The following is a 24,931-nucleotide window of genomic DNA, read 5'->3' as shown; positions in this document are numbered from 1 at the left end:
CCACTGCTCCAACACGGGCGCCCGGTCATCGCAACCGCCTTCTTGGCGGGACCCGGGAGTAGAACGGCTCATGCAAGGCACAAGTCAGAGATGGGACCTTCCTATCCAGAGGACAGCGTGTGACTCGACATGGTGATGAGCTTACTTGCATGGCCATTCTCTCGAACTCCAGGGGAATGTGAGCTTTGCCGATGTCTGGAGGAGCGGAAAGAAATGGAAGGGGCGGCTGTGGCCTCTGGGGCATGGGATTGTTGGCACAGACTTCCATCACATGTGCACATGGTTGTGAATATACCAGCCCGCCCGCAGGCTGACAGGGGTTGTTTCTCCGGCGTCGGTTTCCCCTGAAGGGATGGCCGAGCTTCCCATCGCAATGCTTGTTGGGCAGTAATATTGAATGTCATAGTAATGCCGGTAACCTGGTAAAGTGATCTGATTCCTACTATTTTTTATTTCTCTCCTTGTTGTTGTTACCGCTTAGCGTCCAGGGGGAGGTCGCTAATCCGACTCCCCATATGCACTTGGCTTCGGCATGTATTCATGTTAGGGACGTGCTGAGCTGCCCATATGTTCATAATTAGTCTTCTCGAAACAATTGAACTGAGCCTGTACATGCCCGTGCTTGTTAGACGACCCGGAAAGGAAATACGAAGGTTTCATCACCAACTCGTTACGAGAAGAGCCAGAGGCTGAACGGCATACAAGAGATGATTCAATTGTCTAATAATCTCCGGGGCCGGGGTTCCCCCGCAAGAGCCCGTACGTGTGCTAAGTTTTCAGTCTAGTCGCCAATGTAACTAGGTACCAGGTAATAACTACAGGCCCAAGTCATACACTCCCGAAGCCACAGTCTTGACGAGAATGCCAGAGGTGGTATAGCCGGCAGGGCAGGTCGAGCCCTTGTAGGTCGGGTGGGAGGCATTGACGGCCACGCCGAGCGAGCCGCCGTCGGTGCCGCAGCTGATCAGGGCCGCCGCCTGCTGGGCCGCGCTGGCGTTGGGGCCGCCGTCGATGGTGGTGGCAATGTCGGCGAAGAGCACGCTCGAGTTGACCGTGTTATCGATGTGCTTGGCAAAGGCCTGCGCGGTGTCGTGGGAGTAGAGAAGCCACTCGCCGCAGTCGGGCGCGTCGGCGGCGGCCATGTTGAACAGCCGGCCGGCCCTGGTCTGCGCGCCATACGAGCAGAGGTAGGACGCGATGAACTTTCTATTATACTCTGCTTTTATACCTAGAGTAACAAATTGTTACCTTCCTCCTTCATAATACTATCTAAATAATCCTAGAGGAGTATATTTATACTTTCCTAATCTACCCTAGAGAAGTATAACTATTATTATACCATTATAGTAAGCTAGAGCTAAGGACTACGTTAAGAGTAGGAAGAATAATAAGAAAGAGAGGAAGGGGATTCTAGGGTTAGGGGAAGAAAGGAAGAAGGAGGCTCGGACGGTATACACAGTAAGTAAGCTAGCACTAAGCCTCGAGGGTCAGATACGCAATTAATTAACATCTTCGATGACTAGCCCCGAACGACCCGCGCCAATATTCTGCCTTATCTATACCGACAGGGGCCGGGATCCTGGCGCCAAAAATACATCTCTATCGCGAATATACGGGACGTGTTCTAGAGGGCTCGATAGGTGTAAACGAAGTAGAATAGGCGATGCCTTCCGGCCTCCGTCGCCGGCGCCGTTTGCAGTCGTTACGGAAGCGGCCCCGGTCCGGGAACGCAAACGGGATCGCGTCCGGCAAAACATCGGCCGAGCGGTGAGCCGGGTATGCTGAGTCAGTACTATGTAAAGTTCCTCAGCCAACCAAGCACCGACAAAGGATCTCCCACAAACATGGTCGGCTCAGCACTCCCAAGCCGGCGACCTCGGAGTGGAGACAAGCCCGCGGCGATTAATGCCCGGCGTCAGCGCGTTCTCGGGTGGATATACACTCTACTCACGGCCCATCTAGTAAAAGCTGTTTCGCCGAAACGTCAGAGTCCGTGCGATCCAGGACTCGATCGTCCTGGGGCCGACATCCCTCCTGACAGCAGTCGACCGCCCATCCCCTTCAGGCGAGTCACTCTCTTCGTCTGATTCGTACAGATTATCAATCCACTCGTGCTCACGAATGTTTCTCTCCGCGATGGGAAAGCCATCCGTTCCGCGTAACCACAGGAAGATGCTCCGGGTTACACCTTCAGAACTGTCCTTCTCGCGGTCCATGTAGGTGTAGTCGACCTCAATCTCCTGACCTTCGTCTGCTGGGTGCAATATGTTCTCCTCCGGTACGCTGGGGATCTCGTAAGGAGGAAGCATACCGTCGCGACAGTCCCATGTCCAACCAGCATAGGACAGCTGGTGACGACTGCCGCAGCACGCATGCTCCTGCACTTCCAGGTTACAGTCTGCAAGAGCCGTCATACCAAACGGTTGGAATGGTACGATCGGAGGGTTCGTGTGGTCCAGGGACTGAGACAGGAACATCAGCCGGCATTCGTCCGCACGGGTTATCGCTCCATCCGCTAACGCAATATCCGTAAGATCCGAAACGGGTTCCTGGATGAACGACATAAGCGTATCGGTCCATCCGGCGAGAGTCAGATCGACAGGGTAGAGGACAGCCCGCATTCCCTGGAGGATGAAGTTGTGGATTCCGAGAAGCGTGGCGCCGAGCCAGAGGAAGCCGAGCTTGGGGTTTCGTGCCATGAGAGTGAATGTGAGGACCTGTAGGTTGGCTTTCACCGGCTCCGAATCGAGTACAGCAAAGGCTCCTTGGATCCAGGCGCCACAGACGTTGCAAGGTATACCCGGCTCAAATATAACACTGCTCAGGAGCGACTGGGTGAAGTTGTTACAGCTCAGCGTGAGCAACCTGTCCAGCTGGTGCACATCATCGCCCCAAGGAGGCGCTGTTGGAACCCAACTTGAAGGCTGCTTTCTGCCGCTATAATTAGTTGTGAGCTGGGGGGCGGGGAGGCTGATTGTGCTCTTGAAACGGCTGGCTGAGGGCAACATCAACGCTGCAGCGAAGGCAGCCCGGCTCAGGTCCTCGGCGCCGTGATGAGCCGAGTACGTCGAGATGTAGTACGCCGCATCCCGGAATGACGGCGGGCTAATGTTGCGCGGCGTTTCGGTGGTACTTGTTCGCGAGAGCAAAAATGACCTGCCGGTCTGAACGAGGTTTGTTGACCATGGCGCTGGGCGGAGACGATCCTCGTGGCGTATGCCACTCGTCCATCCTTGATGCGGGGCGAGGATAGCGGCCCACCACCTCGCAGCCCTGTCCGAGGCTGGCCCGATGTCGACTGGGATGCCTCTGGCGCACAGGTCTGCGCTCGCTGTCCCAGAGTTCTTCCAGATGGCACAACTATCGGTGTACTCAGGACCGGTGGCTCCTGGTACAATTTCGGCCCATCGCGCGGACAAGACGTAGGCCCACGCGAGTGTTAGGACTCCGAGATGACTCTCTTGTGCGGCAAACCATGTCGGAAACCGTTCTGGTGATGGCTCAACAGAAACGGGAATCGGGCGGTGAGCTGTGACAGGAAGTGAGTAAGGTCGCTGAAAGGGCCGAAGATCGCAGGTACCGTCGCCGTTCGATGGTCGCCATGTCGAGGTTCCCTTCGCGTAGTAGTTGTAACCCGGCTCCAATTTCACGCTGCTGTGAAGATAAGGATGACGGGAGCAAGCGTGCTCAAAGTCCACAAGGTTGGTGGGAAATTCGATAGAACTAGCTGCCTTCCGATGCAGTCTCTGCCATGCTCTGTATCCCTTGGCATAGTAGTCCCTGAATGTTGATGCACTGGGTTGAACCGCGTTATCCATCGGATTGTTCCAAAGTCCAGGTTAGGTTTTGCGTTTGGTGTTTTCCTGTCGGGTTCGAGCGTCGAGAGCACGAATGCAGACGGGAATTCGTGGATGTGGTTCGGCAACTTCAATTATCGGCAGCTAGGCTGGCTCTCTACCACGTTGTGGCGGCCACCTTCCACCTTGCTGCTGGCCGATGTTGTGTGTTTGCCTCGGCCAACCACGCGACAATGCGCAGGAAGCGAAACCAGGACGCCGGATACACTAATTACCGGCCAGCCAGCAGACTAACTATTGACTTGGCTCTGCACGTTTCCGCATGCTTGCTAGGGTTGCGCTGGTCCCGGAATGCATTCGCGAAAGCCCATTTCGACAGAACATGGACAGAGCATAACTATTTGGTGTGGTCCTTGCGTTCACAGCATCGGAGTAGACAACCCCTGTCGGCGTTGATGGTGTGTGCAAAGTGCTGCCCACTCCCACCACACGTATGTACTAGTAGTAGGACTCTGTGGTGTTAAATTAGACGGTGTGGAGTACGTCCGTAGGTTGCGATGGTGCCCACAACCCGGCGGGGCCCCGGCGGGGATCTTTTGAGATGGTTGGCCGAGCAGCAGAGCGGGACAGATAGAACGGGCACCAGTTGGACTGCGGAGTGGTGGGCCTACCAGGTAACTATGTTCTGCTTGAAAGGAAAGAAGGGGTTGACATGGTTCGTAGCTTCCGCCCGAGGCGGAAGCTAAACTGCTAAACTGACTGACGCGCAGCACCCACTTCATGTTTTTTGCGAAGTCGCTCAGAAGATTCCGAGATTGCATCTCACCACATACAGTGGCATTTGCTTGACATAAGATCCTGACATGAAGCTGTAAAACATGCCTAAGGCTGGGGAAGCTTGCCGAAGCCAGTAACCGAAGTATTCGTTTGGGGCTGGTGGCGTCAAGGTATCGGGCTATTCGCTAGCTCGTGCGCAGCCGTATGCACCTAATGCTGTTGGTACCTCCATTACCTCACTTGCTTACGCTGATCCTTGACGGCAGGCCGCGATTTTCAGTTCAGGAATATGAAGGCCCTACCGAATCAAGACAACCTAACTTCGGCTGCACAAGCGAGAGTTTGAGTAACCGAGAAACAAACCGAGGGAAAAAGAACTAAACACCCAACTGTTAAAATCCTTCGCTTAACGGGAGCAGGCACAGGGCGCTAACGACGTACTGTATACCCTGCATGCTGCAGCGAAGAAATCTGCCTTCTAGAACCACGGTACAAAGGTGCGTACTCGACACACAGCCATCCAAGTACGCCGGGAAAGCGAAGCGCGGCAAGAATGGCCGTCTGGAAAAACTGGAAAACTCTGTATTCCCGGTTTCCGGGACAGTTCAGGCTTCTGTGCAACACAGTCCAGATTCGAAGCACTTTCTGGAAATCAACCGCTGACTGCATCCCGCGGTCATACCAACGTTGCCTCTTACGAGCGGCCCGAAAGTGACCAGTTGTTTTGAGTACCAACCAACCATGCTGGTGTGGCATCGCCTTGTGTGTCAACCCGCGATTCCCCAATAGTGCCGAGGACCGCTGTGTATGTACTGTAGAGTATGTATGTACATGTATGTACATACATACAATGGAAACAATACAGCGGACGCAGCAACCGGGATAGGCGGCCACGCTCGGCCGCATCGCCCCACCGAGAGACAGGCATCAGTTCACTCCTACGGAGCACCACGCACTGATCCAATCCACAACCCCGGTAGCCAACCCTGGTGCAAGCACTTGCAAGGCAAGGGGAAAGGGAAGACTGGGAAACCCTTTCATTAGGAGGAACCCTTGCCTGCATGATGTGGGTCCAGCGACTTGCACAACTTGCAGCAATATCTCCGGCCAACCGCGGCCAGGGAGCGAAGTTCTCTCATCGTGGCGGAGGGCTGCGAAAGCCCCCTCGGCTGCCATGTGGCATCGGGCAAGAGCACCTCGACATTACTCCCAAACTCAAACATAAGACGGCCGTCCCGTCTCGAGGTCAGGCGGTGCTACTCGACGCAACTATCTCGCAGGCTCCAGTCCAAAGCAGTTCCAACGAGTCAACATGAAGCTCTCGGCGTCTCTGGCCTTGGCTGCGGCCATGGGGGCCTCGGCCACCTTCAACATTCCCGCCTTTGAGCAGTCCGCTATCGACTCCGGCCTGGCTCTTGCTGGTCTGAACGGCATCGCCCTGCTGCAGTCAGCCACCAGGTACGGCGGGTCGTGCAATCTTGGGAACGTCAAGATCCGCCGAGAATGGTATGTCGATCACCCGTCGACCCTGATCTCCTGCATTCCGCAACAGCTCCGTGTTGACCCGGGGATTAGGAGGACGCTGTCCAAAGCCCAGCGGAAGAGTTACATCAAGGCGGTGCAGTGCGTCCAAGCTAAGCCCAGCAGACTGGCCGAGGGTATTGCCGCTGGGTCCAAGACGCTCTTCGATGACTTTGTTTACGTACACATGAATGCGACCCTCTTCATCCACTACACCGTGAGCATCCGCCGATAGTTCGAGGAGTCCTATTGCTACCGAGACCCCCGGCTTACCCTTCCTACAGGGCAACTTCCTCATCTGGCACCGCAACTTCATCCACGTGTACGAGAAGGAGCTTAACGCCTGTGGCTACAAAGGTATTACGTGTTCTTGAAGGTCGCTATGTCCGATGCCACGTAGCTGATCAAGGAATGCAGATGCCCTCCCCTATTGGGAATGGGGCTTCGATGTCGAGGCGCCACACCTTTCACCTGTCTTTGACGGGTCTGATACATCGATGAGTGGCGATGGCGAGTTCGTCCCTGGCCCCCCACTTGAGCTCCTGGTTCCCGGCAACGCCGAGCCCGTGGTACTGGCGAAGGGTACTGGTGGCGGCTGTGTCAAGACGGGCCCGTTTGCCAACATGACGGTCCGGTTGGGCCCAATCACGCAGCCGGACCCGACCGCGGACAACCCGCGCTGCCTGAAGCGCGACCTGAACGCCGATGCCGGCAAGCGCTTCTCTAGCTTCCGCAACACAACGAACCTCATTATCAACTCGCCCACGATCGAGTATTTCCGGACCACCATGGAGGGCCACCCCAACTATGTGCCCAACTCGCTGGGGGTGCACGGCGGCGGCCACTTCATGATCAGCGGCGACCCGGGCGCGGATGCCTTCATCTCGCCCGGCGACCCCGCGTTCTACCTTCATCATGCCCAAATCGATCGCGTCTACTGGATCTGGCAGATGCTGGATTTTGAGAACCGCCAGGGCGTCTTCGGCACCAACACTATGCTCAACTACCCTCCCAGCGAGAACACCACCGTCGAGGACACCGTCGATGTGGGCCACCTCGGCGGCCCAATCAAGATCAAGAACCTCATGAGCACTACCGGGCAAAATGGCTCTCCTCTTTGCTACATTTATCTTTAGACATAGAGAACAGTTAAAAGGAGTCAAGGGAAGAATGGGTCTTCACGGTCGGAGTTCCGGGCGGCTGTCTTCAAATTGGTTTCTTCAGAGCGATATCTCGGATCCAGTGCTTCAGGGCGAACCACTAGTGAAGCAACCTCGAGCGAGAACACTTGGTGCCTTTTTTTGGTCCATCCTTGCCGGCCCCATGCTGCTATTAATTGCGGCGTGCTCTGCCCTCTTCCCTCTCACCTTAGTAATGATTCTCGGCAAATAGTTCCTCGCTTTCCTTTTTTTCTTTCCTTTTATTTTTATATTTTTTTCTTTCACATTCCGACCACCTTCTGAAGAGGAAGCTTTGGAGTTCTGAGCATCATATTTTGTGCATACGCTAGCCAACCCTAACCCTTGGTTCCACGGAATAACTAATGACATTTTTGTTATTACCATTCGCACGTTGGCTACTGAACGCACTCGGAAATTCAGATGGGGGCCACCGGCAACTTGACCCGGCTCTCCGAAGCACTGTCTTCCGAGGCCACATCGACGGACAGCAAATCCGCTAAACAATATCCCGTAGCGTAACCAACACATTCCTTTCGTCCAGTCGATCGCGGGCGGATAAACTACCCTGCCTCCACTGCACTACACTAGTTAAAACACACTACGGAGTATGGATGACATTAATCCGTAGCTCCCGACGACGGACTGCAGCAAAGCAAGACCGCGGCCGCGCAGGACCACTGCGCTAGGGACAATCCCTTAATATCCCCAATCCCGGGTCCCGTTCCATCCAGATCGGCCCGTCATCCAATCGATCCCACATTGGCCTGCCTGCCTGCCGTGTTCCCAAGGCCAGAATCGCGGCGACAAAACCAAACTCGAAACTGCGAAACAATCGATCGCTCGGATCTGGTTGGCTGCCGAGCTCCTCAGAGCCGCCCAAGGTTGGTGGGGCAGCCAAGCCTTCCGCGGGTGAGGAGGTCGGACTTCCGATTGGAGGGCGCGGCGCCTGCTGAATCTCCGCCAACGATAGGGTTCCTGGCCTAGGCAGAAAATAGGAAAGCAACAACCACCGACGTCGTGCAATCGTCTGGCTGAGAGATCATGTCGTGCGTCCAGCCAGCGTACCCGTGGCGCTTAATGCCCGGCGCGCTTGTCTGAGGCCGCGATGATTCAGATGCCCGCACCAAGTAAACATGCGATTTTGACATGGGAGTCGAGCCATGTCTGGCAAGGATCTAGACCATCACCGGTCAACAACGGTGAGAGGCATAAAGATCGAGAGACTTCCCCGGCGAGAGCTGGACTCGAGATGTTTCCTCCTCAGCACAACTCTCGATCAAACATCTCCTTTCCTAGTTTCCTAGGTCCTTTTTCCCCTTTTTTTCCCTATTTTTTCCTTTGTCTCCTTGTCTCTCTATTTCCTATTTCCTAGCTAATCTCTATCTCCGGGTCTGGGTTGACTTCACCGGTATTATCAGTACAACATCAAGTTTCCATCGTTGCCACGACGTACTCTCGGTTTCCTTGCCATCTCAACTTCTCTATTTCCTAGAACTTGTCAACAACAAGCCAAAGCGGCGCTTTCTTGGATTGGTCTTCGAGGCAGTTGAGCTGTCCCGAAACTCCCATCTCGAAATCACCAAGTTCGCCAGGACGAATCATCCGACACTTCTTTGTTAGTTACTACTAGGTACCTAGTAAAGGTACTTAGGTTCTGTCGATTGCCCAACATTCCCGCCGATATTGCCTTCGCGCCACCACCAGCCGTTCCAATCCCCAAGCCACGCTTTCCCTTGCGCACCGTCAGCAAGGAACGACCTGCGCTCGAACTTATCACGGACCCCGACTTGCCGATAGGCTCCCTGAAAATGCGGTTTAAGGCACCGCAGTTAGGCGCTATGGGCGTCACCTTTACCATCATGAGGGCGTGCCAATTCGCTTCCCTGATTACTGTCACTGGGCTCTGTGCGAACTTCATCAACGGGATTGCCACTACCGAGCACAAGCCTCCGGCCGAGCTCATCGGAACTCTGACAGTGGTACGTGGGGGCTAGTTACCCGGAGAGGGTTCCTTTCCAAAGAGACAATGACAGATTCGAGCCTCTGACCGGTTCGCAGGAAGTCACTGCGGTGATCTACGTTACCATCACCTACATCCTCTATTACGACAGCATGCTGCCGCTGCTGGTCGCCGGCATTCTCGACAGCCTCCTGCTCGTCGCCTCCATCGTGATAGCCGCTCTGGTTGGGAAGCCGCTTGCAGCGCTCGACTGCTCTGCCCTTCCTTCCCCCGTCCCTGTCATTGCCACCTTCTTCTCGTCCTCCTCCTCCACCTCGGCGCACCCCATCCGGGCGACCGTCATTACCCAAACTCTCCCCTACTCCTCCTTCGTCGCGCTCGATCAGCCGACCTGTTACGAGATCAAGGCCGTCTGGGGCCTCTCCATCGCCCAATGCGTGCTCTTTGCTTTCTCCGGGCTGGTATGCGTCGGTCTGTGGCACCGCCTCCGCCGACAGGCCTCGGCAGGCTCCTCAGGCCCAAAGGACATCGAGGGTTAGGGACGCGCGGGCGCCAACGGGGGCTTGCCGAAGGACGCAAAGCAGGAGCCATGGAACAGGGCGCCCCCAGCCACGGCTCCTTATTTACCGCCTCCCCCCGTGGCGCCCATTCGCGACCGCGGCCGTGCCCAGGGCCGCCAGCCGCGCCCTGCCACCCCGCACCGGCCGAGCTGCGACTCGGACGACTCGACATACGCCCCAGAGGGCGGCGCCAACAGCCCGCCCCAACCCCGCGGCCTGCGCCCTCCGCCTCCCATCCGCACCCAGCCCCGCGCTCGGTTTCCGCCGTCTCCAACTCCCGACGACGGGCAGCCGCCCCAAGACGACGACGTCGACGACGACGTCGACGACGACGATGGCATCTCCCCCGTGCTCTCCCGCGCCCCGCCCCCGCCGGTGCCGACCCCTCCCAAAACAAACCGGCCGCGTCTCCAGCTCCCAACAACCGACACCGCAGCCGCCAGCATCTCCTCCACCACAGCGCCGAGCTCCCCAACCTCCGCGGCCGACGACGTGATTCCCGACGAGCATAAGCGCATCCCGGGCCTGATTCCGCGCTCCCCACGATCTCCACTTTCGCCCATCCGTAGCCTCGGGCACGGCCTCGGTCTAGGGCTGGGCGGCTTCCTGTCGCGCCGGGGCACGATAGCGCATCGCCGCGGCCAGGGGCAGGAGGACGACGTCGATGCCGTCGAGGACGACGACGACGGGGACGGTGAAGAGGAAGTTCTGTGGGTGCGGAGGAGGATGAAGAGGACGAGGACGAGGACGAGGCGGCCGGTGCCGGTGCCGGTGCCGCCACCCATCGTCGTCGTGCACCCGCCCCCTACTCGTGCCGCGGCCCCCGCGTGCGCCTGTGGGTTGGCTCGTGCGGAGGACAAGAGCGCGTTGGGGGGTGCGGCGTCGGTCAGGGGGAGCATTGTTGTTGAGAATGGGAGTCCCGGGCCGGACAGTTCCACAGTGGTGGGAGGAGGAAGAGGAGGAGGAGGAGGAGGAGGAGGAGGAGGAGAAGCAGGGCTGGGCAGTGAGAGCGGTTCTGGGTCCGGCGGGTCTGGAGAGAGGAAGAAGAGGAGGACGGTGTGGGGGATGATTGAGGGGTGGTGGGACTTGGGCTTGCTGGAGAGGATGGGAACCGTTCGAAGGAGGAAGTGAACGGGGTGGAAATCCTAATGATGGGTAATTATCTAATTGTCCAGCTCCAATGGAGACGGTGTTGAGGTGTGGGGGAAAACAAAGGTTGGCTTCTTGAGGATGCCGGTAATTAATAATGGGGACTGGAATCAGGATGGAGTTGTTGAGATTCGCGTCTGCCCTGGAAGGCCAAAACTAGATTGTCCTGCTTGCTGCTTGCGTTGTTTGGCTAATGAATAATCCACAATGATACAAGATTGCACGTTGCAAAATGATTTCACTCTTGATTCTGCGAAGAGTACTCAGAATATTTTAATAATTACAATATCAGCTGACAGATGAGTCCGCAGAGTCCATCCACGTGGGTTTTATAAGATCCACAGACCTCTCTCGCCTTCTATCCTCGTACTAACAAACTCATGAGTCACAATGTCGCCAGTCTGCCGGATAACAGCACTGATTAACTCGACGCATGAGCGAGCTTCCGCTTGAAAACAGGACACCCGAGAAGGGCCGACAGGAACAACCAGCCCACACAAACAAACTGCGCAACCCATCCTAATGAATTATCCCACGACACACGAAGAACACCGTCAAACCAACTCCTTCCCCATCCCTCCCTCCCTGCGGGACTCTCTCAGTCTCATTCCCAAAGGCGACCTCCTCCCGACCATACCCTCCACCGAGTCGCCGACCGGCCTCGGGACGAACCTCCTCCCCTCGCGACCGTCCCGCGGCAGGGCCACCCAGGCGGGGCCGCCCCGGCCGGGCACCGCCGGATGCCAGACCAGCATGGCCGGACGGCCGGGATACGGACCGAGCACGACGGGCGCGGTGACGGGACCGCGGCGAGCGAAGCGCAGCGGCGAAGGAGGGCGGCTCACACCCACACCTGCTCCCGAGGGGCCTGCGCCGACCGGCCGACGGGCTTGGGCCGCTCGTGCTCGCCCCCCTCCCGCTGCTGCTGCTGTTGCTGCTGCTGCTGCTGCTGCTGCTTGCGCCGCGCCTTCCCGTGTCTGGGCGCCGGGGACTCCGCGCGCGTTCCCCCGAATCCTCGGCCCGGGCGCCGGCGCACGCGCGGCTGGGTTGGCGAGGGTAGGGAGGGTGTGGTTTCCGTTTCCGTTTCCGCTATTAATAATGCTAACTGCGCGACTGCCGCCCGCCCCCTGAGTCGGAGGCATGAATGAATATGGGATCAGAGCACCACCGCCGCGGCCGGCGGGATGGCTCGGAAGATGTCTGGGATGTCGGGTTGTGGGATGATGAGCGGCGGCGGCGGCGGTGATGACCGGGGGAGCCAAGGCGGAGTGTGGCATCGGCGGGGGCCTCATGAGCGCGGCGGGTTGTGCTGGATGAGCCGGGACCACGGTGGGAACGGCAAGGGCGAGGATAACGGGTTGCTGCTGTTGCCTAGGCAAGAATGCCCTGCGAGTGGGAGTAATCGGCGGGGGCGTCTCTCTCGCCGAGGGGCCCGGGAGGTTTTGGTTCCTTGACTCTTTGGCTGTCTAAACCAGAAGCTGTTAGCGTCAAGTAGCAATAATTCTGTGCTGGCAATGAACCCCACGCCTGTCATCCTTCAAGACGCATAGGGAGATTTGTCGGAGCCGCGACACAAAAGTGAGCGCTGCATCTTCTCGGCTGCGTAATTACCTCGCTGCCAAAGGGGCTATTGTGATCCGTCAACTGAGATTGAGGTTCGGCTGATCGAGGATTGACCGGCCGGTTCTCGTTGACAAGGGCCTGCAGTCGCCGATTGAAGGCGTCTGAGAAGCCTTTGAGGTCGCGTTCCAGTTGATCCAGATCTTGCGCCTCGAGGACCTCTACCCTCTCCCGAAGGGCCCTCTTCTTATCATCCTCCACTGCTAGGCCAGCCTGCCTGGATCTGGCCGGAAAAGCTGGAGCATTCCTAGGGTCGGGAGAACCTTGGCCGTTTACGTGGCTCATGGCCGAATGGTAAAAGAAAGATGAGCTGTCCTGTTGAAACAATCCGTGACTCTGTCAAATATTGAGGAGACTCTAGGAAAGCGATGGACGGCCGACAGTCTTTCGATGCTAAATCAATTGAGCAGGGTGTTGGTTGAGTATTATTATCTTCAACCCTGAGTTCTGGGACAAGTGTTGGTTGATGGAGAATGATAAAATGAAGATCATTGTAGTTGTGAAGAGAATTATCAACTTGAGAATTACAGAATCGAAGTCTTACGCTGGTCCATATCTGAGAAGGGTGACGCGTTCTGCCTTTGTTCTTCAATATGGTCAATAACAAAGCGCGATGCGCGGCCTGACAATTGACAGACACCCTTTGGACGAAAGCCATGATTAAACGGGCGCGCTGTGTTTCATCCGAGCATAAGGCACCTATCTTGAGGAACTCTGGAAACACGGTTGACGAGAGAGTCACACACGAAACAGTCACACACGAAAAGTGCAGGATGTTGAGACTTGAACAGTGCAGTTTCAGGAACAAAGATTTGTAAGTTAATGGCAGAGGTACGTAGTCTTGGTTGCCTTATGTTAATTACCTATCAAAGAAACAAGACGATTGATGAGTTGAATCATGAAGATGGTTTGCAATTTCACAATTGCCGACCACCCTCGGCACCTTCTTGGGACGGTATGGTGGGATTGGATCCGAGTAGTGACTGAGATGAAAGCAAAGAAAAGACTGAATGGCATGGCTAAAAAATCAATGCTACGATCAATACGGCAGAATTAATTAAGGGATAATTATATCATTACATATCTAAGATACTTGCCCAAACTGGCCGTGGGGAGCTACGACGTCAATAAGCATCATCGAGGAAGGGTGCACTAAGCACCCAGCGTAGCTATTGTAATGATTATTGTTCGTTTTGCCTCGAGGGGCATCAAATAGTAATCCGTCTCTCGAAGTCAACCGCCTCTCGAGAGACAATATTATTTCTGCGTGAGTTCTCCTTCTTGTCTACCTGCTCGTCGACGTTTTCTAGCCCACTCCTGAGAGCCAAACTCGTAAGTACACTAGACTCAATGTCTTAGCGATAGTATGCTTATTGAGAAGAGCCGCCCGAAATGGTGATGATCTGGCCTGTGAAACTGTCAGCGCTACGCTTGAGCACAACACTGCATGGTACAAAAAACGGACCATTTACCCAGCCGGCATCCTCGCTCGAGAGGAAGGCTACCACCCGGGCGACATCCTCGGGCTCCGCACAACGGCCTAGCGGGCAGTTCTCTGCCATCATCTGCTCAATCTTGGCCGCCGGGAGATCCGGCGTGCCACCGGGAATGTAATGCCACGCGTTCTGCGTAAACATGTCGCTCTTGATACCGCCCGGCGCAACCCCGTTGACCGTGATCCCCTTGACGCCGAAGTCGGTCGCGAACGCCTTAACCATGCCGATGACGGCCATCTTGCTGCTATTGTACAGCACGTGATTCTTGACGCCCATCAGCCCGGCAGCGATGCTCGTCATGAGGATGAGCCGGCCGTTCTGCTCGAGGTTCTTGAAGGCGGCCTGGCCGACAAAGAATTGCGCGCGCGCGTTGAGGTTGAAGACATAGTCGTACTTTTCCTCAGTCACATCTTCGATCTTGTCCCACGACTCGGTGCCGCTGTTGGACATGACAATGTCTAGGCGCCCAAAGGCGCGCTTGGCCTCGGCGAAGAGCCGCTCAATCTCGGACACCTTGGACACATCGGCCTGGATGGCAACGGCACGGGCACCGTTGTTGTATGACAAGATCTCCTTGACAACTTCTTGGGCTGCTCCAGCAGAGGAGACGTAGTTGACCACCACAGATGCACCTCGGCGAGCGAGCTCGAGGGCGACGCCCCTCCCAATGCCCCGGCCAGCGCCGGTAATCAGGGCAACCTTGCCTTTGAGGCTAGCGGTAGGAACGGCGATCATGTTGGCGCAATACAGGAGACTTGTCAGCAGAACGTCGAGCGTTGATTGCGGGCGAGTTACGAGAGGATGGATGCCAGCGTCAGTTGCGCAAGGATAAGTGCAGATGCATCTCAGAATGAAGTTGAAAGAAAGAAACCCAAAAGTTGCAGCGTTATATTTCAGCAGTCTTGCCATCCGCGCGCGTGTTCGGGCTACGGAAAGAGCGTCGGACAAGTCTACGTCAGCTCGGGAGTCCGGGCTTTTCGGAGTGTCAAGGGGAAGGGCCGGCCAAGCTGCGGGCTTCCCCTACGTTAAGTCCGGCGGCAGCCGCAACTTCAAATAACGTGACCTTGAGGTACTGAAGAGTGGCTTGGAGAATTCAATAACTAATATTTCGCATGCGTTCCAAACACGGACAGCGAGCAGCTCTCGTGCTATTGCGATTATCAGGCTGCCAATCACGCGCGTGCTTGGCAACATTGAGGAGCATGGTCATATTTTCTCTCCTCAGGAAACACTCTGCCGTTTTTCAGGCTCTGTCCTACCAGGAAGGTGGTAATTATCTGCTCTCCTGGAATGTGAGGGCGTCATCTCCGTTGATCCCCCTCTTACACCGAACTCCAATTCACGAACCCCTAATTAACCATCATCAGAGATAATTCCTTTGCTGCTGAACCCTATCTGCAGTAGTTTAGAGGCGGCTGTCCTAGCAGCACAACCTCTTCAACAAGGTGGGCTTGCGTGGTGTAACCCTAGTCGGTCGGTTGCGTTCTGGCGTACTTTTCGTAGAAGGTTCGTGCCCATCTCAGAAGGCAAGCATGAATAGGTTGGTGAGTTGCAGTAAGTTGCAGTGCGGAATACTGCCGGCAGACCGCAGCAAAGAAACTCCACATGCCCCATCGCCGTTCCGGGCACACTCGACTGATGTTCTAAATAGTCTGTGTACCCATCGGGTATCACACTGTTGCCCTTGGGAAAACGTCCTTGAACCCAAGGCTTTTCAATGATTGAGCAGCTAATTCCTCGCAGAGCCAGAAGTAGAAGTCTTCTTCTGGAACCTCAAAACAAGGAATGCTGACGGCATTATCAATTCTGCCAGTGGCATCTTATCTTTCTCGTGGTTCCGGTCTCAACACATCCGCCAACCTTGGCGCCTATGCCTGCCCTGGGCACCAGTTCAGACTGCCCCAATGAGTGCTAACAACTTTCTGTTCTTCGCAAAATCAGAATTGACAACAACCAAGACACACAAACTACTTGGTGAAAACCATATGATTAGCCGTAATATTAGTTACAGGACAAGCCGGGATCAGGTTGGCCGACGGGGAAAGAACAGGTGCCGCATGGCACCACTCATTGCATCTTCCCTGCTTGCAGTTGCTGCGTTCAAGGACACGAGCGAGAATCAAAAGTCCGAACAATTTCTCGTACTCTCTTAGGAAAACGACGGATCAAAACGCGATAGCATACTACGTAATCAAGGTTTCCGTTTTGTTCTCCTTTCTCTTTTCTGTTGTCATGCTTTACTTCCTTTTGATTGGCCGGAATGGCGACCTGCAAACCGCTGAGGCCGATTTGACGATTGGTTCAGGGTCGGGGCCATATTGTCCGGGATGCTGAAACAAACGAGTGGACGAAGAGACCTGCGCGGCAGAGCAGAGAAAAAAATTTACCAAGACAAAAAAAACTTCCGAGTCCAGGTTGCCGATCTGATGATTATTGAAACGTCAGCCGAGGCAGGCTGCCAAAGGTACCCGATGAGACAAGAACAAGGAAGGCAAGGGCACATTCAGCCACCGATTGTGGAATGACGTCTTGCGCGACCTTGCATAGGCATGGACCCACTCTCGGTGCCTAGCGCCGATGGTTTTTAGCGGGCGATCCGTCGGTCAGCCTGCGGTGTTGCCCCCAGCAACGAGTTGCGACAGCGCCGGTAAACAAAAGTGGGCTGCAACGATCAGGGTTCGTTCGCGGTTCTTCAGCATCCTGGGATCACAAGTACCCCAATTCTCCATACTTCCGCCACAACCACCCGCTGGTACCTTTCTGTTCAACCTCAAGTCACTCTCACCACCTTTTGGTACTGCCGAGGCCACGAGCCCTCTCTCTTCTCCCAAACACACAACCTCTAACATCTGGGAGGGCTGCCCACGAGCCAGTCGCAACCCAGCACCGCCGAGCCAAAAAGACCCTTTTTTTGGTACTTAGAAGGGCATCTCAAATCCCTCCTCCAGTTGACACGAGAGCCTGGCGCTGCCTCTCGTCCACCTGGCTTGTATTTCGTGAGCGATGCCAGATCCCGGGATGAAAAGGCTGAAGGAAAGGCAGACTAACACGGGAAGCGCTCCAGCTATAAACATAGCAGCTGGCGCCCTCGAATTGCGCCAGTCCTGGCATCAACGAAAAGATCCAAGCTCACTAGACCCGACTCTGCATGATCGAATGTTGCTCAACCCGCCCAAGATGAGCGGCCTTCATGCACGCCAACGCCAACACCGGCGACAAAACTCAACGCCGTCGGCATTTGACACGGTCAAAATTGCGCCACTGCCCAACATTCAGCAACGCCGCCCCATTTCCCACCGGCGCGGTCTCAGCTTGGACACGAGAGGGCAACGACTCGCTCCCGCACCACCACCGGACACCAGTGTGCCGCAGGAGTATAATCCAATAAGCATGCCGGCGACTGATCCAGAACCGGCGAGGACTCCGCAACGCACGCCGCGTTCGAGTATCGACCGCTCTCCATTTATCGAACAAGATGCCGGCGACAACTTCTTGATCTCGCCACAAGTCACCCCACAAAGCCGCCGGTTTACCGACGCAGTGTCGGATTGTCCACAGTTTGCCGACTTTTCGGGGCTTCCGTTTGATCCCTACTCAACACCTGCTGGCTTTTTCGACCGCCCGGTCAGCCGGCTCAGCAGTGATGGCATAGAGCCGGCGACAGATTTTAACTTCTTCAATTCGGACACCGCCCTATCCACGCCCAGTTTCATCGCCTTCCCGGAATCAAGCCCAGGCGGCCCAGATCAGGGTTGGGGATCGGAATCGGAGACCGCGAGCACGCATTCACGGCGCTCGTCGCGGCGAATCAGTAACGGGCTCATGGACAGAATTGCCAACCTTGAGGCAATGGGCGGCGATTTCGGGGCTGCGGAAAGGCCCTGCACCCCGAGCAGCCAGCTGACAAACGGTACGTACGGGGTATTTCGGGTCTACCGCGCCCCTTGAGCCATGCTAATAAAAGATCATAGATTGTTTCCCGCAAACGCCAACGGAGGGATCACTCAAGCAGGAGCCAGCACCTCTGCAGCCGCCAAACAGGTTTACAGAAGGCTATGATGAGTCGATGGAAGAAACCCTTAAACCCATCAGAGCCACAAAAAACAACCGCAATTCCGGCATCTTTCAGGATCTGCGGCAGCAAGCAGAAGCCATGGCGCAAACACCGCCGCGTACAAACTCCATCCCGATGGCGCTGACGGCTCAGGGACTCCGCACCCCCGACTTCATGAACATGCGGAATATAAGCGCCGAGTTCAAAAAGATCGAGCGCGAGTTTTCCGGCATGCCCGCCAGCCCAACAAACGCGCCTTCCATGTTTCCATTCCCAAAAGCCGACAACGATTCAGGAGGGAGGCCTGAGTTCCCGTCCCTCGGTACTGACGCCCAGAATCCGATCCCGCGGCTTGGACCACCAGCACCCGTAAGCAAGAGCACATCTCGTCGCGGGTCGCCGCATCGCCGGACAGAATCTATTGCCTCCATAACGAGCGCCGCCAGCATCGCAGACATCAACATCGAAGAGACCAGAACGGAAACGGGCGTCACACTTGAGGACATTGCCGCATATATCCAAGGGCCGGACCCGTCGGACGGCAAGTGGCGTTGTCTCTACGAGGGCTGCAACAAAATTTTCGGTCGCAAGGAAAATATCAAGAGCCATGTACAAACACACTTGAACGACAGGCAATATCAATGCCCGACGTGCAAGAAATGCTTCGTCCGCCAGCACGATCTCAAACGCCACGCCAAAATCCACACCGGCATCAAGCCCTATCCTTGCGAGTGCGGGAACAGTTTTGCTCGCCACGATGCCCTCACACGACATCGACAACGAGGGATGTGCATTGGCGCGTTTGACGGCGTCGTACGCAAGGTCGTAAAACGCGGTCGGCCGAAGAAGATTCGGCCGGACATGGACGAGCGGCGGGACAAGGCGGAGCGTACGCGGCGAAAAAATAAGCTGACATCGGCCAATTCGGCTTCGAGTCAGTCCGGCTACTCCGACATCTCGGGAGCCAATTCCCCCAACAACGAGTTTGACGGCCTGCTCGACGATGACAAGTTTCAGGATATCCTATCCTCTTCCATTGCCTCGTTATCTAATCCCATGTCGACTGCCACTATGAACCCGAGCACCTTGGCCGTCTCAACCGCTCCAATGCCCGCTAGCAGTGGCAGCGCCTCCACCACCACCACCACTACGACCATGGCCGAAGTCTTCCAGCGTGCCCTCTCGCCCTCAGCGATGAGCAGCTACAGCCACGCCTCTCACGCTTCTTCTTACCACCACCATCCATCCAACCCAGTGACTTCGGATAGAAGCCAGGCCGGAGCAGACGGCGACATTCAGAACCCGCCGTCCCCGGCGAAATCCGTCTCCAGCCACTACAGCCACGCGACCACCACACCGCCAGACCTGTCCTCCCCGCGCTCGCCGCCACCCCTGCTGGCCTCATGCAGCACCCCCTTCTTCGACGATCTCAATGATGACGTGACCCACAACAGCAGCAGCAGCAACCACAGCAGCAGCACCGCCGCCACGACCACCAGCGCGAACCGCAACAACGCTGCGGACGCTGACCTCTCGGATATTAGCATCGGCGGCCTGGGCGGCGGCTACCACCACGGGCTAGCGGCGCTGGAGGCCCAGCACGACATGCTGTTGGGCTTCCATCCTCATCATTCCCGCAATCACGGGGCAGACGGTCTGGTACCGCTGGACGGGGCCGGCGGCGGTGCGGCGGGCGGTGCTGGGTTGAAGTTTGAGAAGCTGGGGTTCGAGGGGTTGAAGTTTGAGGACGAGGGATTCGATCCAGTGAGTATGTTTACGAGTGGGGAGGATGTGTTTTTCGGGACGACTTGACCGGCTGTCATGATTTCGCTTGTACATCTTCATTCTTTTGTTTTTTTATGTCTTTTTTTCTTCCATGTCAGGTGGTGGTATAGATGGTTGGTTTCTCGTTGTTTTCTTTTTGCCGGGGGCGACTCGCTCTGAACAGCTCATGGCTTATTTGACGATGGCCAGAGCCTCGTGTCTGGCGAGGCTGTAAAAGGGGATATTTGTATTGGATTTGAGGTTTTCCTTTCGAAGGTGTGTAGGATTGTACAATTAAAGGGTGGGAGTTTCTGTTGGTGTTGGCTAGGGGGAGGGGATACCACTACACGTGCCTGGATGGCGGCGACACCGGGCTTCTTGGATTGTTTATTTTGTTAGGTGCTTACCTGTTTCGGGTTTCGTCAAAGGGTGGGCTGTGATGAGCTCGGGATGACTGGCACCCAGGAACTGGGAATGTTCTAGGATTTGGTTTTTGTTGGAAAAATCAATCAAAATTGATGTGGTGTCTCTGATATCCATTTACTGTTCTGAATAATGATGTGTTTGCTAATGTGAACACGGTGAGCAAGCATTGGTGGCTATAGGCATACAGTACAAAATACTGTGCAATCTCTGCGATCACACGGTGAGACTATTTTGCCTTCGCCATCTGTAAGGTCATGCAACCCGGCACAGGTCAGATTCATTTAAACAAACAACCTATCTTAACTACCCGTTTCAGAAGAATCAAAAAAAAATCTCCCTAACCAACCCCACCAGCCGCGAATTCCCTCAGCCGGTGGTCAAGGCGCCATCTTCACCCCGTAGATGTCTCAAAAAAGAGCCCAAGATGCATACCCCGCGATTTATCGAGACGGCCACTCCGCTCCACGTCGGCAGCTTCGACCCAGCAGTTAGCCTCACCGAGGATCTGCCTAAGGAAGTTGATGCGGACATCCTCCTCCTTGGTTGCGGCGATGTTCGTAATATCCTCTACACCATATTCGTTGAGCGCGGCCTTCCTGAACGCAAGCTTGACTTCACTGCTTGCGACGTCGATGAATATGTAATCGGTAAGGCTGCGTCTCTCTGTGTCCTTTCTCAGATGGCAACTAACAATACCTTTGTAACACAACACAGCACGGAATGTCCTGTTGCTCACCATCCTTCTCGATAATGAGGAGGCTGTCTCCTTGCGCCAAACCTGGCACATCTACTACGACTTGTATCTTGAAAATCACGATGTTCTCCTAGTTGAGAACCAGGCCAAGAAGCTGTATGAGCTCTCGCAGAGTCTACAAACTTGGCAAGCGAGTCCATACGGCACTACCCTGCGGTTCTGCGACGAGAAAACGCTGTTGCTCGTTCACGACATTTGGGCCAAATATGCGCAGCAGGCCCGTTGGCGAGATCCAGGTGCCGACCGGGACCGCTGGGCACTGTTTCGGGACCGCCTGCGCGACGCGAAAACGAAACAAAGTCATGCCAGGCAGGCGACTAGGCAGAGCGTCTCGCGATCTTGTGCCCCTTTAGCCATGCAGATGGCAAACGACTTACTGTCTCTCACTGAGGAACACTGGGAACTCGGTGTCTCCGGCAACCCTCGCACGGCTTCGCAAGAGATCCCAAATCCTATCTTTGCTGTGCCCCTTACGACACTCTCCGAGCTCAAGTACCCAACCAATCCCCTTCTCGGCTTCCACCTCGCGGTAGCTCAAGCCGAACTCACCGAGCTGTCGCCGCTTTATCTCGAGCAACAAGATTCGGGTTCTTTGCAGGACCGGCATAGACTCTTTGAGATGGCATTCCTACAGTTCAGAAACTGGGCCGAGGCATTTGTTGAGGCTGCCCCAAGGACGACCGTTCGCTTTACTGCGTCTGAGTGTTTTGCCTTCTGCTACACTCTTAGATACAACTCAAAGACAGGCGAGACTTGCGCGCACCACTATCGTGGGAAGCATGGGTTTGACGTGCTGAGACTAGCCGACTCCGAGTACGGTGTCAACGGCTCCGCGCCTAGGCGGTTCGACGCCGTCGACGCCTCCGCGTTCTCCCGTCACGTCAGTATTCTGGATCTGTTGGTCTCCGCTGGACCTCTTCTGAAGGACACGGCTTCTTCGACGCTCTACACGGCTTGCCGCCATCACATGAATAACCCGGGCAACTTTGAGGAGTTGCTCCATGGCCACTCAACAACCATTTCCCTCTTATTAGGGCTGGTGCCGGCAGAGTACTGGACCAATGCCAAGGCAGTGTCGACGGCCGATCAGGTCCTGACAGCTTGGGCTGGAGACCAAGAAACGCCAGAAACCAAAGATGCAGTCTTGTGGTCCAGGACTGCATGGAGGCAAAGCAAGCACATGGTTGGATGCCCCTCGCTTCCCTCACTCCACGCCGAGGTTCTCGACTTGGTGAACCTGCTCTTCGGTGTCTACAGCACCACGCTCTCGAAGATACCAGTCTCCGAGGACATACCTGTCTTACCCCACGAGCCAATAGCCATCGCCGCTTTGATGCATTCCATTTGCGACAGGGCGGGTGTCGACTCGGCGCAGGTGTGGGACAACTTTCTGCTGCGTATCAAGAACGATGCCAGCACGAAAGACACCGCACTACGTCTGTTGGGTGCCCTCACGATGCACTCGCCCACCTTGAACTACCAGCTTTCCAGCGGCTTCGCTATAGCAGAAGCCGAGAGCACAACAGTGCCAGCTTTCAGAAAGTGGTCTACCATCCTTGACACCCTTGCCATAACCATGGTCGTGCCTCCAGAGCTCTGGAAGCGTCTGATACGTTTTCCGGCCCAAGCTGGGCCAGGGCGAGGCTCACCTATTGAGATCATCGGCCGCTTACGCTTCCATACACCTGATGCTTCTCCGACAGCTGACGAAGACAGCCTCTATCATGAAACTCATTTCTCGTTTGGCACGGTGGAGAAACGAGGTTCGCCTGACCAGGATGATTTCACCATCTACGTGCGGGAAGATGAAGCCGGCTGGAACGGGACATCACCCATGGTGATTTCGTACCATGTCCCTACCGAGTACGTGAGAGCAAGGTATAGCCCGGCAACGATATGCTTCAGTTCCCTACGTCTGGCTTATGACCGCACAATTCTTGGGAATGACACTGAACTCGCTGGTTGGGCTCACGAGGCGCCCTTACATGATGAGGAACACGTCTTTATCACAAAATACCAGCCGGGCAAGGTCGGCCGCGGTATCACAGAGGGCATGCTGCGCAGCATAAGGGATTCCACAGGTTCGGCGCAGGACATATCGCCCCCGGAAACCAGCCTGACAGCGGATTTCGGTCCTTCAGGCGACATCGTCTCCATCACGGGCCGGCTCAACATCACCTCGGCCGACGCCCGACAGATGCTGTCCGACAAGATACCTCTCAGACTCAAGCAGGTTTCTCCCTTTACGATCGATATCATCTTCGTTCCCCCCAAAAGGGACCTTCTCAGGATTCCCCTGACGTTCCCGGCCCCCGTGCTCCAAGATGGGAGCAAAAGCCGGATCGCGCGCAAGTCGTGCTACATCGAGATCACCGCGCCGTTGGCGGAACCCTCCGCCCACCCGGCAATTCTCGAAACCTACCTTCTACACGCCATCAACAACCCGAGCCCGCAGCAGCCTCCCTCCACGGTCAACATCCCCCATATCAACCTCGATGCTCTCCCGATCCTCTCCTTGTCCGACAAGGGCCGCATCCGCTTCATGACGACCCTCACGTCCCTCATGTTCTCCACCCGCGAGCGCCGCCTGCGCGAGGCGCAAGCTTCGGCCTCGTCGAGAAAGGCGGTCTCGTCGGCGCGCCTCGACTTCAAGGAGTCCCTCTTCACCATCTTCATGCTGTCCTCGGGCCTCCAGGGCGGCGAGACGGGTCTCTTCGCGCTGACCCGCGGCAGCGAGGGGATCCACATGCTGCTCTTCGTCAGCGCGATCCGCCTGGACGGCGCGCACGGCGGCGTGGTGCTGGACGCGGCGGTGCTCCCGTTCACGAAGAAGCTGATCGCGTCCGGCGAGCTGGCCGAGTTCCTGATCCTGCTGAGAACGCTGGAGTGCTGCACGCTAACGGTCGGGGAGGAGGAGCTGGCGTTGTGGAAGAGGGCCCTGCCGGCGCTGGCGGAGAGGTGTCGGACGTGGAGCCATAACGGGGAGGCCGGGTGCGAGTACTACGAGAAAGGGAGGGTGCCGGTCAGTCTGGCGGACGGGGACCAGGTGCTGTGCAAGTGCGGGCAGGGCAAGTTGCCCGACACGTTCGTCTCGCTGCCGGAGTGGGAGACGGCGGCCAAGTATGCTACGCGGGTTGCCATCAGCCCGCTGTACGCGTCGGCCCTGGTGGAGGAGCTGATCGAGCCGGGCTTGGCCAAGGAGGTGGCGGAGGAGATGACGGGGAGGAAGCTTGCGGTCAAGCGGTGCCGGAATTGTGGGAAGGCGGAAACCGAGGAAGGGGTCAAGTTGAAGAAATGCTTGCGGTGCTTGGAGGTGCTGTATTGTTCTGCTCAGTGCCAGAAGAGAGATTGGGCGAAGCATCGGATGGAGTGCGAGGAGTCGGAGGTATACAGTAAGGAATGAGGGGGAGTTAAAAGTTCATGCTGTGGAGTAAGGAGGTAATACTTCGTTTCCGGAGTACCCTGCAGGAGGATTGTGTTTGGCCGCGAGAGGCGGCGAAATCGGGTACCTGACAATGTTGGCTCGGCACTACTCTGTGAGCAGATTGATTGAACTATCTAGTGTAGATAGTCGAGTTGTCCTCTGCAGAGTCATCATAGTTACACGATGGTTGCCGTCCATTGGTGTGTTAACGACGTGTCTCGGTGAGCATTGATTACAGTGTTATACACGGTACAGTCTTGATGTCGGAGGGAAAGCTGGATCAAATGAGAGTAAGACCAAAAAAAAAAAAAAAAAAAAAAAAAAAAAAAAAAAAAAAAAAAAAAAAAAAAAAAAAAAACGGTGGATAATCAAGTTTGCATCATAGCAGTTCCCATAACAGTAAACGACTGTTCTCGAATTCGGTGGCATCGCTAACTTTGGACAGATC

At 55.9% G+C, this 24,931-nt stretch overlaps 8 protein-coding genes across 8 annotated transcripts; 4 read left to right on the top strand and 4 right to left on the bottom strand.

Moving 5' to 3' along the window:
* Positions 1–815: 815 nt before the first annotated feature.
* MYCTH_54036 (uncharacterized protein) lies at positions 816–1,205 on the bottom strand (the record flags this gene model as incomplete). Its single annotated transcript, XM_003664949.1, has 1 exon — positions 816–1,205. A coding segment is annotated over one exon (390 nt), but the record flags the coding sequence as incomplete, so codon positions are not given.
* A 666-nt stretch (positions 1,206–1,871) lies between these two features.
* Positions 1,872–4,006, bottom strand: MYCTH_2308269 (uncharacterized protein). Its single transcript, XM_003664948.1, has one exon. It carries the CDS (start codon positions 3,816–3,818, stop codon positions 1,959–1,961), a length of 1,860 nt encoding a protein of 619 aa, XP_003664996.1. The 5' UTR covers positions 3,819–4,006; the 3' UTR covers positions 1,872–1,958.
* A 1,882-nt stretch (positions 4,007–5,888) lies between these two features.
* MYCTH_71063 (tyrosinase-like protein) lies at positions 5,889–7,283 on the top strand. Its single transcript, XM_003664947.1, has 4 exons — positions 5,889–6,080; positions 6,150–6,312; positions 6,380–6,452; positions 6,513–7,283. The coding sequence occupies exons 1-4, from the start codon at positions 5,923–5,925 to the stop codon at positions 7,229–7,231; spliced, it is 1,113 nt and encodes a 370-aa protein (XP_003664995.1). The 5' UTR covers positions 5,889–5,922; the 3' UTR covers positions 7,232–7,283.
* A 1,583-nt stretch (positions 7,284–8,866) lies between these two features.
* On the top strand, positions 8,867–9,815 carry MYCTH_2308266 (uncharacterized protein). Its single transcript, XM_003664946.1, has 2 exons — positions 8,867–9,255; positions 9,335–9,815. The coding sequence occupies exons 1-2, from the start codon at positions 9,085–9,087 to the stop codon at positions 9,773–9,775; spliced, it is 612 nt and encodes a 203-aa protein (XP_003664994.1). The 5' UTR covers positions 8,867–9,084; the 3' UTR covers positions 9,776–9,815.
* Positions 9,816–12,437: 2,622 nt separating this feature from the next.
* MYCTH_2308263 (uncharacterized protein) lies at positions 12,438–12,979 on the bottom strand. Its single transcript, XM_003664945.1, has one exon. The coding sequence runs from the start codon at positions 12,848–12,850 to the stop codon at positions 12,476–12,478; it is 375 nt and encodes a 124-aa protein (XP_003664993.1). The 5' UTR covers positions 12,851–12,979; the 3' UTR covers positions 12,438–12,475.
* A 606-nt stretch (positions 12,980–13,585) lies between these two features.
* MYCTH_2308261 (uncharacterized protein) lies at positions 13,586–15,034 on the bottom strand. Its single transcript, XM_003664944.1, has 2 exons — positions 14,031–15,034; positions 13,586–13,973 (listed from the first exon to the last, which is right to left on the bottom strand). The coding sequence occupies exons 1-2, from the start codon at positions 14,794–14,796 to the stop codon at positions 13,936–13,938; spliced, it is 804 nt and encodes a 267-aa protein (XP_003664992.1). The 5' UTR covers positions 14,797–15,034; the 3' UTR covers positions 13,586–13,935.
* A 1,736-nt stretch (positions 15,035–16,770) lies between these two features.
* On the top strand, positions 16,771–20,097 carry MYCTH_2308260 (uncharacterized protein). Its single transcript, XM_003664943.1, has 3 exons — positions 16,771–17,057; positions 17,126–17,971; positions 18,033–20,097. The coding sequence occupies exons 2-3, from the start codon at positions 17,239–17,241 to the stop codon at positions 19,925–19,927; spliced, it is 2,628 nt and encodes an 875-aa protein (XP_003664991.1). The 5' UTR covers positions 16,771–17,057; positions 17,126–17,238; the 3' UTR covers positions 19,928–20,097.
* Positions 20,098–20,592: 495 nt separating this feature from the next.
* Positions 20,593–24,788, top strand: MYCTH_2308258 (uncharacterized protein). Its single transcript, XM_003664942.1, has 2 exons — positions 20,593–20,952; positions 21,020–24,788. Exons 1-2 carry the CDS (start codon positions 20,730–20,732, stop codon positions 24,460–24,462), a joined length of 3,666 nt encoding a protein of 1,221 aa, XP_003664990.1. The 5' UTR covers positions 20,593–20,729; the 3' UTR covers positions 24,463–24,788.
* The last annotated feature ends 143 nt before the right edge of the window (positions 24,789–24,931 follow it).

Source organism: Thermothelomyces thermophilus, chromosome 5, assembly GCF_000226095.1.
Source record: "Thermothelomyces thermophilus ATCC 42464 chromosome 5, complete sequence".
Lineage (NCBI taxonomy): Eukaryota > Fungi > Ascomycota > Sordariomycetes > Sordariales > Chaetomiaceae > Thermothelomyces > Thermothelomyces thermophilus.
The sequence above is the reverse complement of the archived record's forward strand: the minus strand, read 5'-3'. Positions and strand labels throughout refer to the sequence as shown.

Bases quoted from the DNA above. Each gene is read 5' to 3' on its own strand.
- MYCTH_2308263 (XM_003664945.1), bottom strand. From the start codon at position 12,850: ATGAGCCACGTAAACGGCCAAGGTTCTCCCGACCCTAGGAATGCTCCA.
- MYCTH_2308260 (XM_003664943.1), top strand. From the start codon at position 17,239: ATGAGCGGCCTTCATGCACGCCAACGCCAACACCGGCGACAAAACTCA. The intron at 17,972-18,032 runs GTACGTACGGGG...AAAAGATCATAG, and splicing joins GAGCAGCCAGCTGACAAACG to ATTGTTTCCCGCAAACGCCA.
- MYCTH_2308258 (XM_003664942.1), top strand. From the start codon at position 20,730: ATGCATACCCCGCGATTTATCGAGACGGCCACTCCGCTCCACGTCGGC. The intron at 20,953-21,019 runs GTAAGGCTGCGT...AACACAACACAG, and splicing joins CGTCGATGAATATGTAATCG to CACGGAATGTCCTGTTGCTC.
- MYCTH_2308269 (XM_003664948.1), bottom strand. From the start codon at position 3,818: ATGGATAACGCGGTTCAACCCAGTGCATCAACATTCAGGGACTACTAT.
- MYCTH_2308266 (XM_003664946.1), top strand. From the start codon at position 9,085: ATGCGGTTTAAGGCACCGCAGTTAGGCGCTATGGGCGTCACCTTTACC. The intron at 9,256-9,334 runs GTACGTGGGGGC...ACCGGTTCGCAG, and splicing joins TCATCGGAACTCTGACAGTG to GAAGTCACTGCGGTGATCTA.
- MYCTH_2308261 (XM_003664944.1), bottom strand. From the start codon at position 14,796: ATGATCGCCGTTCCTACCGCTAGCCTCAAAGGCAAGGTTGCCCTGATT. The intron at 13,974-14,030 runs GTCCGTTTTTTG...ACAGTTTCACAG, and splicing joins GGATGCCGGCTGGGTAAATG to GCCAGATCATCACCATTTCG.
- MYCTH_71063 (XM_003664947.1), top strand. From the start codon at position 5,923: ATGGGGGCCTCGGCCACCTTCAACATTCCCGCCTTTGAGCAGTCCGCT. The intron at 6,081-6,149 runs GTATGTCGATCA...CCCGGGGATTAG, and splicing joins GTCAAGATCCGCCGAGAATG to GAGGACGCTGTCCAAAGCCC. The intron at 6,313-6,379 runs GTGAGCATCCGC...CCCTTCCTACAG, and splicing joins CCCTCTTCATCCACTACACC to GGCAACTTCCTCATCTGGCA.